This window comes from Sebastes umbrosus, chromosome 4, assembly GCF_015220745.1.
Source record: "Sebastes umbrosus isolate fSebUmb1 chromosome 4, fSebUmb1.pri, whole genome shotgun sequence".
NCBI classification, from domain to species: domain Eukaryota; kingdom Metazoa; phylum Chordata; class Actinopteri; order Perciformes; family Sebastidae; genus Sebastes; species Sebastes umbrosus.
In genome coordinates, this window is record NC_051272.1 from 23414672 (window position 1) to 23427673 (window position 13002).

Sequence of the window (13002 nt, forward strand, 5' to 3'; positions counted from 1 at the left end):
GCGAGCTGGAGGAAATTCCACCAGCACATGTCTTTATCGAGGAGCAGACATCAATCTAATCTAGTGTCACGCCTGATGCAATATCTGAAGGACTGACAGCAGGAAACCATCCCCGATTAGAGGACTTTGCTATAATTTAGTTTCCCAAGGATGAAACAAAGAAAATTGTGAACAGAGAGACGATATAAGCACTCACTGCTCCTGATTGGATTCAGATAATAGCTACTGATTGCCATATTGTTATATTGCTGTACATGAAACCAGCAAGCAATGCCATTCAAATTGAAGTGCATATCCGTCACATCTCATTGTTTAGATTCTGTTGTTACATAAAATCACACTTTGTGGTTTTCTCTGCAGAAGCACTCATCATGAGCCGACACAAACATGTACACAAATTAAACGTAGCTGTGTTTTTGACGATTCACTAAAATAAAAGTTATGATTATAAGTTGCGTACATTTCAAACCCTTAAAGCTTCACTAGACAGAACATTTTTGGCATCATTGGGCAAAAATTCCATAATAACCTTTCAGCATATTGTAATTCAAGTGTTCTGAGAGAAAACTAGACTTCTGCACCTCCTCATGGCTCTGTTTTCAGGTTTTAAAAAATCTAGCCATGACGGGAGACTTGGGCCAATCACAGGTCATTTCAGAGAAAAAGCGTTCCTATTGGCTGTGCTCCGGCTGTTGGATGGTATTTCTTGGTATTTCCTCAACTGATCTCAACATGGCTGCCGGGTCACAAACGTTCTCATTTTACAGCTAAACAGTACACTACAAGAAACACTACATTTTTCTGAAAACATTTGAGGCGAGAAATACGCATTACAGTAACATAATATTGATTAATTTGATCAGCGCTGCCTAGTTTGCGAGTGATTGACAGCTGCTCAAGGACGGCAGGCTCCAGCTCTGCTCTGATTGGTTGGTTGTTTTCCTCCGGTCTGTGAAATCTTGCAGATGGCATTAGGAGCATCGGAGGACAATGGAGGACACCGGAGGACGCAGAGTTTTTTTTAGATTACCTTTCTCATGCACTACTGTCAGGATATAGTGACAGTTTTATAAAAAAATAACCATTTTTAATCATATTTGCTCAACTTTGAGCAAATATGATAAAAACGTATTTGTATAAAACTGCCGGATTGGAATTGTTCTGTTCTCTGTGTTTGTGACCCAGCCGCCATGTTGAAAACAAATCAAACCAATACCAAGCACCGCCCACCGGCAAGAGCAAACTTTCTCATTTTACAGCTAAACAGTACACTAAAATATGTTTCTGAAAACATTTGAGGGGAGAAATAGGCATTACAGTAACAGAATATTGATTCATATTTGATCAGCGCTGCCTAGTTTGACCGTTGGATCGGAGATTGCGAGTTTCGTGAGCAATGATTGAAAGCTGTTTTAGTGACAGCTCGGCTCGGATAGGTTGTTTTCCTTCGGGTGCGGTGAAATCTCGCAGATGCCATTAGGAGCACTAGGAGGACACCTGAGGACACAGAGGCACATGACTTTTTTCAGATTATCTGTCTCATCTATACTCTCAGGATATAGTGACCGTTTTGTAAAAATAACTTTTTACCATTTTTTGCTCAAAGTTACCAACTGCAGCTTTATTATTGTGTATTATTTACCCTGTACCTCAAATGCGTCATATCCATAAGACTTCACACAGTGAACATTAATGCAGCACAAAGAGGAGAACATCTAATCATCCCGAGGCACAGACAGACAGAGTCTGATATGGGGACATGTTTGATGTGAGTGGGGGAAGATACTGTAAGTAAACAGTTAGGCAAATAGTCCAGAGTAATCTATCCTCTGCAGCACAAACAGACCGGAGCTTGATTTTCCTAACAGACCGCTGCCCTGTGAATGCAAACCCAAGCTTTACATATACCCTCAGTGTGTGAAGATCCATGACAGCCGACATCTGATTCAAAACAGATATCGGCGCCCAGAGTTCTGTGTGTGGTTCACTGAGGTCTATGACTCAATGGTTCTTGAGAATCAGCTAAGTGAAAGAAGATAATGTGTCGTTTGGGAAAGCACCGTTAAACCAGCGTAACAAGTATTTACGGCATTGGTTGTCGGGCGCTCATGGCAGGCACTGATGGCACTTAGGCAACCATGCACCCAAACCGGTTGTAATAGATCTGGGAAGGAACAAAAACACACTCATGCGGCCGAGAAGAGTTATTTAATACATGTGACTCACTTTCAACTATTATGATAATAATAGTGCAACTGTCTAGGAAGATGGCAACAAAAATGGATGTACAGGTAAAAATCTATTCGCCTCCCGCACTGTGTGTCACACGAGGCTGCACAGATGAAACAATGGCTGCCTTTGTTTCGCCAAAAAACAATATGCAATATCTGCCCACAAGTGCCTTTATCTCTTATTGTCAGAAAATTATTTTCAGATTTGAATGAGCCACGCGAGGCCTATTTTATTATTTAAAAGGGAGTGCATTAATTCAATCAGATAGATGCTGGTGGAAGAACAGGGAAGTGATGACAGATAGGCTGAGCATGAGCATAAAGACAGCCAGCTGGGATTTTGTTTTCTGTGTCCCATGTCTGCTCAGTGGGGCTATTGTGTTCGCTCAGCAGATACACAGCGCCAGCTTATCAGGCCCCCTTATCATTTTCTCTTCACACTCAAATGGACCTGTGAGGCATCCAGCCCAAACTGTGTGAGTTGGGCAGATTAGACTGTGTCACTGATGCAACTTTACTTTTTTTTGGTGGGGAGGACTGTGTTCATCAGTTAGAAAATAACACAGCGCTTTATAAAATTAACAAAAGTTAAGAATCAAACTACTCCTTCTGCATTTACAGGAAACAAAAACCAGCCCTAACGAAGTGTACTTTACAGTCACACCTTTTTAGTCGTGTCTAGAAGGGAGCCTGCAAATTGCGAAATCTGATCTGAGATCTGCAAAAACGTGCAAAAACTCTTACAAGACTCGCTGTCCGTCGACCAATCCTAACCTTAACCATCAGAGGTCAATGCCTAACCTTAACCATTAGAGGTCAATGCCTTACCTTAACCATAAGAGGTCAATGCCTAACCTTAACCATTAGAGGTCAATGCCTTACCTTAACCATTAGAGGTCAATGCCTAACCTTAACCATTAGAGGTCAATGCCTAACCTTAACCATTAGAGGTCAATGCCTAACCTTAACCATTAGAGGTCAATGCCTAACCTTAACAATCTCGCGAGAGTTTCCCCAGTTTGAGGGCTCCCTTCTAGCCACTACCTGTCTTTTCTGCATTTTTGATGAGTCAAAAATACAAGGAAGTGTTCATGATGATGCAAAGACGTCTTATTATGAAGACAATTTCCTTCTCAGTCGTTGGATTTTCCATTGATGCTTTTTTCCCCACGCACTTATTTCCTTGTTTACCTTGACGCCGTCACGGAAAATTCACATAAAGACTCATGTTGTCACAAATTCTCACATTTGAAGAAATCTCACATCTGAATCTTAATCTTATTCCAGCAATGACACGACGACAACAACAACAACAACAACAAAAAAGAGCTTGCTCGCTCTTAATCAGCAAAAGGACATCAGTGCCTTATACTTAGGAATATATAAACAGATATATACACTAAGCATCATTACTTAATTACAATATAACGTATTCTGGTGTACACTGTTTACATATATACTAGACTTGCTGCTATCATATACATATCATACCATGTCACTTTACCTCATAACATCATGTAACTTTGCCTTTAGTTGCTCTTGTATAGTTCATTCTTGTGTAGCTCTGGTATAGTTTCTACTCTTATTTTTATTCTCTATTTATTTCTACTTATGTCTGTCTTTGTGCTGCTGTAACCCCAAAAGTTCCCCTCTGGGATCCATAAAGGCTTATCTTATTTTATCATATATATATATATATATATATATATATATATATATATATATGCATAATATGACATTTATATGTGGATTATAGACATTACAGAGTTTAATGTCTATACTGAATTACATTTTTTGTCATGTACATAGGGATCACTGAGTCCTGACAATGGAATCATATGTGTGTGTGTGTGAACTACCTCTTTGACATTCAGCAATATCCATAAACCATAAATAAATAAATAAATAAATAATAATAAGACTGCACTCTTCCATAGTAGCTCTAGGGGTCATCATCATATATGTTCAGTTCTTCATAAACTCTGAGGAGAGACTCTGCATGTTGTCCATTCATTAGCCTTAGAGCACTGAGATGATTATCCACAAGGTCCCTTTTGAAAACTTTTTTGTTCCTTTAATTATTTTCCACCCTCTTTTATTTTTGTTATTATACTATTTTTTTTATATAATTTAAGTTATTTTTCCTATCCAATTGTGCCTTGTATGTTAGAAGTATTGAGTTTAGATTACAATGCCTTAATGTTTGTAAATTAATTATCTTCAATAAAAAGAAAAAAAAAATCCATAAACCATAATGCACACCAAATATGTTCAGTAAAAAATATTAAGGAGTGAGAAATTGAGTTAATTGTAATTTAATTATGAGCATTACACCCCTTTCCTCTTATTTGATCTTATATATATGCATAATATGACATTTATATGTGGATTATACACATTACAGAGTTTAATGTCTATACTGAATTAAATGTTTTGTCATGTACATAGGGATCACTGAGTCCAGACAATGGAATCATATATGTGTGTGTGTGAACTACCTTTTTGACATTCAGCAATATCCATTAACCACAATGCACACCAAATATGTTCAGTAAAAATATTAAGATAAAATCAGATAAGATAAGATAGAACTTTATAAATCCCGAAGGAAATCCTTGTGCCAGAGATTGCTAAAAAATACAACAAAATTACAACAAGTTCAAGTGTATAAAATAAAAAAGTACTATTTCTAGCACCAGTGCCTAATAGAATAAAAATTAAGTAAGATATGAGTTAATTGTAATTTAATTATGAGCATTAGCCCCCTTTTCCTCATACAGTAATATATTTTAATTTAAAAGTTTTAAGCATAGAACTACTTTGTACAGGAGCAGTTCAAACTCTCACCAGCAGAGGGCAGTAAATCATGGAGTACTGGGGATTCCGACCGATCATGAACGCAACACAGCAAAGGACCTCGAAGGACTTATATTTAGCCTGCTCATTAACCTATAAAGAAATCAATACTCTATTTATGTGCAAAATAACAAGGTGACACATCATCAGATATTTTTTTTTAAAGTTTCCTGGAGTTCATATTTCTCACAAGATGAATCAAAACGTTTATATTCTTCTATCCTCCCTCCTCCCTGCTGTTTTATCATCAGGCATCTGTATAAACACCTCTCACCGACCAGAGGACGAAAACATGGCAGCTTCCCTGCGTCTGGGTCGTCAGGGGGTTTTATTTGGATTTAGATTATCTCACTTTAATAAATGTTTATGTGCCACACAGCCACGACGGCAGCATGTCAGACACTTCTCTCGGTCCCCATGGATCCTCGGTGAGTGTTGATGGTGTCATGTAAAGATAGATGTTGTCCTTTTCTCTGCTGGCAGCATCTGACATCTACTAGCATCGTCTTCTACTGACATTAATCCTGTTATTGGGTTACTTTGTTGTCGTCTTTCATGACATGAGAGCTAATAACAGTGTTGTTGAATAGGAGGACTAGTGTGGAGTATTACTGACTGAGATATGAGGGTTTGATTTGACCTTTGGGAGGGCGGGGAGTCCAGATAAATGATGGGGACATTTACATTTACAAGGACTCATTTTGGTTAAGTCATTGTCCATAAACAGTGTTACAAACCTGCTGTTTTGATGAGTTTTGGGGTGTTAGGAGACGTAATGAAACCTCCTCTGAGTCAAATTGCAGTAGACCTGTGAGCTGTCACCGAACAGCAACATGACGGTGTTTGTTTGGGGTGAGTCCCTCCTGCAGCAGCAGCAGTGTTACTGACCAACGCAGAGGGCCTCCCTTCATGCACTGCAGCTGTCCGTCTGATGGCGCGAGATGATCTGATCCCACCTGAACGTGGTTTCTCTCTCTAGCAAGAGTGAGCCCAGTTCCTCTTCTTCTTCTACTAATACTACTAATACTACTACTACTACCAGTACTACTACTACTTCTACTTCTACTACTACTACTACTTCTACTTCTACTACAACTACTACTACCAGTACTACTACTACTTCTATTACTACTACCAGTACTATTACTACTACCAGTACTATTACTACTACCAGTACTATTACTACTACTTCTACTACTACTACTACTATTACTACTACTACTACTACCAGTACTACTACTACTTCTATTACTACTACCAGTACTATTACTACTACCAGTACTATTACTACTACTACTACTACCAGTACTACTACTACTTCTATTACTACTACTAATACTACTTCTACTACTACTACTACTTCTACTTCTACTACTACTACTATTACTACTACTACTATTACTACTACTACTACTACTACCAGTACTATTACTACTACTACTATTACTACTACTGCTATTACTACTACTACTACTACTACTACCAGTACTATTACTACTACTTCTACTACTACTACTGCTATTACTACTACTAATACTACTTCTACTACTACTACTACTTCTACTTCTACTACTACTACTATTACTACTACTACTATTACTACTACTACTACTACCAGTACTATTACTACTACTACTATTACTACTACTGCTATTACTACTACTACTACTACTACTACCAGTACTATTACTACTACTTCTACTTCTACTACTACTACTATTACTACTACTACTACTACTACTACTACCAGTACTATTACTACTACTTCTACTACTACTACTACTATTACTACTACTACTACTACCAGTACTACTACTACTTCTATTACTACTACCAGTACTATTACTACTACCAGTACTATTACTACTACTACTACTACCAGTACTACTACTACTTCTATTACTACTACTAATACTACTTCTACTACTACTACTACTTCTACTTCTACTACTACTACTATTACTACTACTACTATTACTACTACTACTACTACCAGTACTATTACTACTACTACTATTACTACTACTGCTATTACTACTACTACTACTACTACTACCAGTACTATTACTACTACTTCTACTACTACTACTGCTATTACTACTACTACTACTACCAGTACTACTACTACTTCTATTACTACTACTAATACTACTTCTACTACTACTACTACTTCTACTTCTACTACTACTACTATTACTACTACTACTATTACTACTACTACTACTACCAGTACTATTACTACTACTACTATTACTACTACTGCTATTACTACTACTACTACTACTACTACCAGTACTATTACTACTACTTCTACTTCTACTACTACTACTATTACTACTACTACTACTACTACTACTACCAGTACTACTACTACTACTTCTACTACTACTACTGCTATTACTACTACTACTACTACTGCTATTACTACTACTACTACTACTGCTATTACTACTACTACTACTACTACCAGTACTATTACTACAACTTCTACTACTACTACTGCTATTACTACTACTACTACTACTATTACTACTACTACTATTACTACTACTACCAGTACTACTACTACTACTACTACTATTACTACTTGTTCTTCTTTTTCTTCTTCTTCTATGATTTGATCCCACCTGTGGTTTCTCACTCTTGCAAGAGTGGGCCCAGTTCCTCCTCTTCTTGTTCTACTACTTCTACTACTGCTACTACTACTACTACTTCTAGTACTATTATTACTTCTACTACTTCTACTACTACTACTACTTGTTCTTCTTCTTTTTCTTTTTCTTCTTCTTCTTTGTTTTGTTTAGTTCCTTTACTGCAAAGTCAAATGCAGTGTATTTGGAAAATGTATGATCAATGAGACACATTGAATGTCCCAAACCGAAAAAGCCCTTTTCACAGCAGACACATTTTGAGTTGTCTTAGTAAGAAATCACAGGTGTTACTAATGACATTAACGATGGCTCCATTCCATTCAAGTGTCCCAGTCAGCCATGACAGTGAGCCAACATGCACAATACCAGCACCGTGAAACCAAAGCAGCTAAAAAGAATTCATTCAATTCAATTATTCGTGTTATTATTCATACCTGTGCTTTTCCTACTGTGACATTTCAAAAAGGCCTACTGAATCGTATGGTCAGACCACTATGATATTATCTAGAATATGGTCATCGTTAATAATGTGCAACATAATTGGGATAAATGATGTTGATGTGGTTCAAGACAGATCATTTAGTCACCACACCTGTTGTTACACCAGGCTGTGTTTAACTACTGTATTAAATAAAGTGTGTGAATGATGTAGGTAAATGGCCACAATCAGGTTTGGGAAGTAATAATTGTCAGCATTCATAGATCCAGAAATAATCTTGTTTTTAATTCTATTTAGCAATTTATTTTTTGTTTTCTGTTTCTAGGAGAGGAGCAGTCAGGAACAAATCACTGCTTTTTTTTTTATTTTCCCCTCCCTCCTTATTGAACAACACATTTACAAACAACAAAGCAGGTTGAACATAGTATTTAAATCCTTGTGTTTCTGAGTAATGAAAGTAAAATATCTAAAATAAAACAATAAGCTATACTAAACTATAAAAAGTAGTGCATACATTGTATAATAAAATAAAACTATTACATATATATATATATTCTGATCTTACACCTCTTAGCAGTTCTATTGTAGATTTTAAACTCATATTTCAGGGATTTACTATATAACCAAAATGCATTTCGAAAAGCACGAAAATGTGTGGGGTTTTCATAAATTTGGCAAAAGTGACAACCGGAAAAGAAAATGTGGTGGTTTCAATCTCTGTACAGCAAAAGGAACAAACATTACTTTCAAAACTGAATCTTAATGTAAGGAATTGGTTAGAAGGATAGATATTACTGATTCATTTGGAATTAATTTATTTAGCTTTGGGCAATATAGAATAATTAAAAAGAAATCTGTTTTTAATATTAGTACTTTGGCCATGTCTTTAAAAGCTCACATATATAATGTATTATAGAAAAGATATTTAGGATGTTTAATGTTTTTTTATCTGTCTTAAAAAAATACTGGAAAATACTACATTGGAAAAGATGACAACTTACTGCTTGGCAGGTTTAGCCAGTATTCACCAGCAGTAATAGACACAGGGAGAAAGTTCAGAAATAATTGGTTGTTGGAAGAAACTAAAGGATAATAGAAAGGGGATGTTGAGAACAAAGAGCAATGTGAATGTTTAGTATTGTTTTTCTTTAAAATGTGGCATTTATGTGTAGTTTTGGACTGATAATATTCTGCCCATAATTGCAGTAGATTTTTACTGCAGACTGTTTGACATGTGACTGATTGACAGGAAAAGCACTGGTGTAACTTTCACCTTAATAATGGCTCCATTCCAAACTGTGCCAGTAAGCAAGCTTGCATAGTAGCAGGTTACGGGAACTGGCACGCCTAAATGGAACGCAGCCATTGTTCATGTTTATTACTGTTTATTACTGGCTGGGGTTTTCTTACTATGACATGGCAAATGTCTGTCGGGAATTAATGCTATTAAAATCTATTACTTATGAAAGCAGTACACTACTGTGACAAAGTGACAAATAAACCGGCAGATTAATATGTTTAACAGTTACTTGTAGTCTTAATTTTCAGATACTGGATAATAGTGAAGTAACAAAAATACTGATTCTATTGGAATAAACCATTCCTTATACCAGTGGCTCCCAAAGTAAAGGGGTCCTTGAGGGGGTCCCAGGGGGTCCCCAACAAAAAGGGGGAATAATTTATTTTCACTATAATTCCATCCATAAGTAACACAATGTCAGAATGTATGACTATTTCGGTCATGGGTTTCATACGCTTACTCTGTAAAGACACATCTAAAAGCAAAAATCCTATCAGATGTAGCACCCTGGGACAAAATCGTATCAAATGGGGGGCTCTGGTCTAATTTGTGTCAGTTTTGGGGTCCTTGATGTGAAAACGTTTGGGGATCACTGTCTTATACACACATAGAAATGCAAGTTTTGTGACATCGCCAAATATCCAGCAGATGGCAGCAGCTCACCACATGACCAGAGACCAAACAGGATTTAAACATTTCTATGGAAAGATGGTTAACTGGCATGAAAGGCAGCAAATCCTACATGGCCTCCAAAATGTGTAATTTAAGAAAAAAAAAGTCTTAATCATTGCCTCATTACATTCTTCACTTTAACGCCAGATTTATTCAATTTGTGATTTTTTTTTAATTTAATTTTATTTAGTGGATTTTACTTTCTTTGATTTCAAATAGCTTGGATAAAAAGTCTTATGTTCCGATACATCTAATCATGGGGGGATCTGCTGGGTTGAGAGGACCACATTTCAGGATTTTTGATTCTTCATTTATTGTATTAGATTGATAATAACATGCACTTTGAAATTGGAAGCCCCTTAAAGATAGCTTAACATTGCTTTTTAATTTGATGTTCATTCCAGGGATTTCATTTAGTTCTAATGGTCAATATTTAAAAAACCTCTGCATGTACAAGCTGCATCATATCTCATGGAGGGTTCTATTTGAACTGTTTGGGTTAAAAACATTTTTTTTTCTGTCTCTTATACCCATTGGATCTATATCCCACATTATCTTTCTATACATCATGAATGTCTGCATTATGGGAGCAGTTCACTGAGCATGTAGAAATACACTTGACTGTTCTTTAATCTTTAGCGCTGGAGGCTATAGTTGTAGTAAAGCAGTGATGCCTCTGGCAGCCTGGAGACCCAGTGTGTCCACCACAGTGCTGTGAGCCCGTTGAACCCTGACCTCCTGACTGGCTGCAGCTGGTGACAGTGGGAGGCTCTGATGGCCGCTCAAAGGCCCCACAAGAGTACGAGTGCCTCTGCAGCCTCTGGTGCGGTGTCAGCGAGGATCACAATTACATAAGTGCCCTGCCAAAGTTCCTCTGTCACAGTGCCGCTGTGTCTTCTTGTTGTGCCATGTTGAAACCCCCCTGAGGCCTCAGCCAAGCACTGCTACTTCTGGGCGTGTTAGTTGATTTATTTTGACATTCACATATAGCCTAGCTGATGCTGAAAGACCTGGCTGTAGGATGTTTCTGAATATGACTTTTATGGGAATATTTCTGATGTAGTTTTAAAGCCTGATGACCCTTGATGTAAATGGTGTCGTTCTCTTTCTCTCCTATAGGTGTCAGCCCAGTCAAAGTCGAAATGCCGGCGCTCTCCCCCACCATGGAGGAGGGAAGCATAGTTAAATGGCTGAAGAAGGAAGGTAAAAAGCAATGCAATACATCATTTCCCAGCTATCATTTTCTGCTGTGACGTCTTCCAACTAACCTGCTAAATCTATTGCATTTTTCACAGTAACACCCTCTGTGTCTCTGTGTGCTCATCAGATCAACAAAAAACTCAGCATTTCTTTTTTTTCCCACAATGATGGACCAACTGTAGCACTAATCATTTACTTGATGACATCACATTGCTCTGTAAGGCAAAGGAGGAGGCTGAGCCCGGGAAGCACCTGAGGGCCTATGGTGGCTAATTGGCTCAAGGAAACACAGCAGTCACTATTCATCACTGCTTAGCAACTCTGCTCAGCCAGGCGCCTCAGCCACACTCTCATTTATCAGGAGGGCAGCATACTGAATTGTGATTGGCTGCTCTGCCGTGTTGCCATGTGCTTCTGTGACTCGGGGTGAGATATGTACTTGTGTGTGGAAGTGAGAAAGGGAAAGATAAATTCCCAGTGACAAGAAAAACACATCCGGGATGCCACTCTCCCTACCACTAAATTCATCACATGGGTTTTAAGAGAGCTTACAATTAATTCAGATTAATTGTTCTACAATGGAACGTTGTTTGAAGAGATGTTTTTGTTGTGTAGAACACCTGTTTTATAGCTTCCTCACTTATAATTCAAAGGGTAACTTTGTTTTTTTTCAACCTGGACCCTATTTTCCCATGTTTTTGTGTCTAATATCATACCTTCCAATTCTACACTGTCACTTTACGTCCACTAAAAGTGCTTGTTTTTGCCACTGACAGGCTCAGATTGTTATTATAAGTGTCTGACAGCATTATGGAGAGGACCCTACAGAGAAATAAAACGTTTCTGTTTTTTTTTACCTTCCGCTTGATCCGGTTTGTTATTGTGAGACTCGCTCAGGGAAGTCTCATTCCGACACCTTTGCATCGCATCCACATTGTCGAAATGAGCTAAATATCCAGCCATGACATTGAAAATCTTCTATACAACACTAAGCTGTCACTCGAGTTTCCACCATTGTCTTCCGGCAACAAGTCCTTGAGTCCTTTCCATAAGGTTGTTAGACACTTACGGTAACAATCTCAGCCTGTCAGTGGCAAAGACAAGCACTTTTAGACCAAAAAAATTCAAAAATTGTTGTCCCCATTAGTCCCTTAAGATACAAAAACATGGGAAAATAGAGTCCAGGTTGAAAAAATACCAAAGTTACCCTTTAACATAAAATAAAACCATTTAGCTGGAATGATAAAATAAACAGTTTTTCAACATAGTTGCCCAATTTTCTTCAAAACATCTTATTTGACTAGATTTCTATGAGCAGGTAATGTATGTTTTAACGTAGCCCTCGCCTGCATACCTATGTAGTCTAATAATAATCCTTTTTTGTTGTTATGCCCATTGCCTTTCTAGTAGAGCAGAGGTGAAAAGGCTTGAGGTCGCCTGTTTAATCTTTAATGTTGCACATCACACCTAACCCCTGGGGTCATACGGTGTTAAAGCCTCATACAAATCCAATTTTGACTCCACTACTGCTCGCTCTCATGGGCTTCCTTAACGTCAATACTCCCTCTGCTCTTTCAACCTTCCCCTTCCCCTCACCCATGCCCATCCCCATCCCACTCTTCCCTTGACCCACCATCTTCCTCCTCTTTCCTT

At 37.7% G+C, this 13002-nt stretch overlaps 1 protein-coding gene and 1 long non-coding RNA gene across 2 annotated transcripts in view; one reads left to right on the top strand and one right to left on the bottom strand.

The window, feature by feature from the left end:
* LOC119486577 overlaps positions 1–13002 on the bottom strand; it is a 341860-nt gene that overhangs the window by 21578 nt on the left and 307280 nt on the right. The window lies entirely within an intron of this gene.
* Positions 5348–13002, top strand: part of pdhx (pyruvate dehydrogenase complex component X) — a 34258-nt gene continuing 26603 nt past the window's right edge. The window contains exons 1-2 of the mRNA XM_037766754.1: positions 5348–5515; positions 11269–11352. Of these exons, the coding sequence (XP_037622682.1) occupies positions 5380–5515; positions 11269–11352 (220 nt within the window). The 5' untranslated portion in view covers positions 5348–5379. The remainder of the gene's footprint in view (positions 5516–11268; positions 11353–13002) is intronic.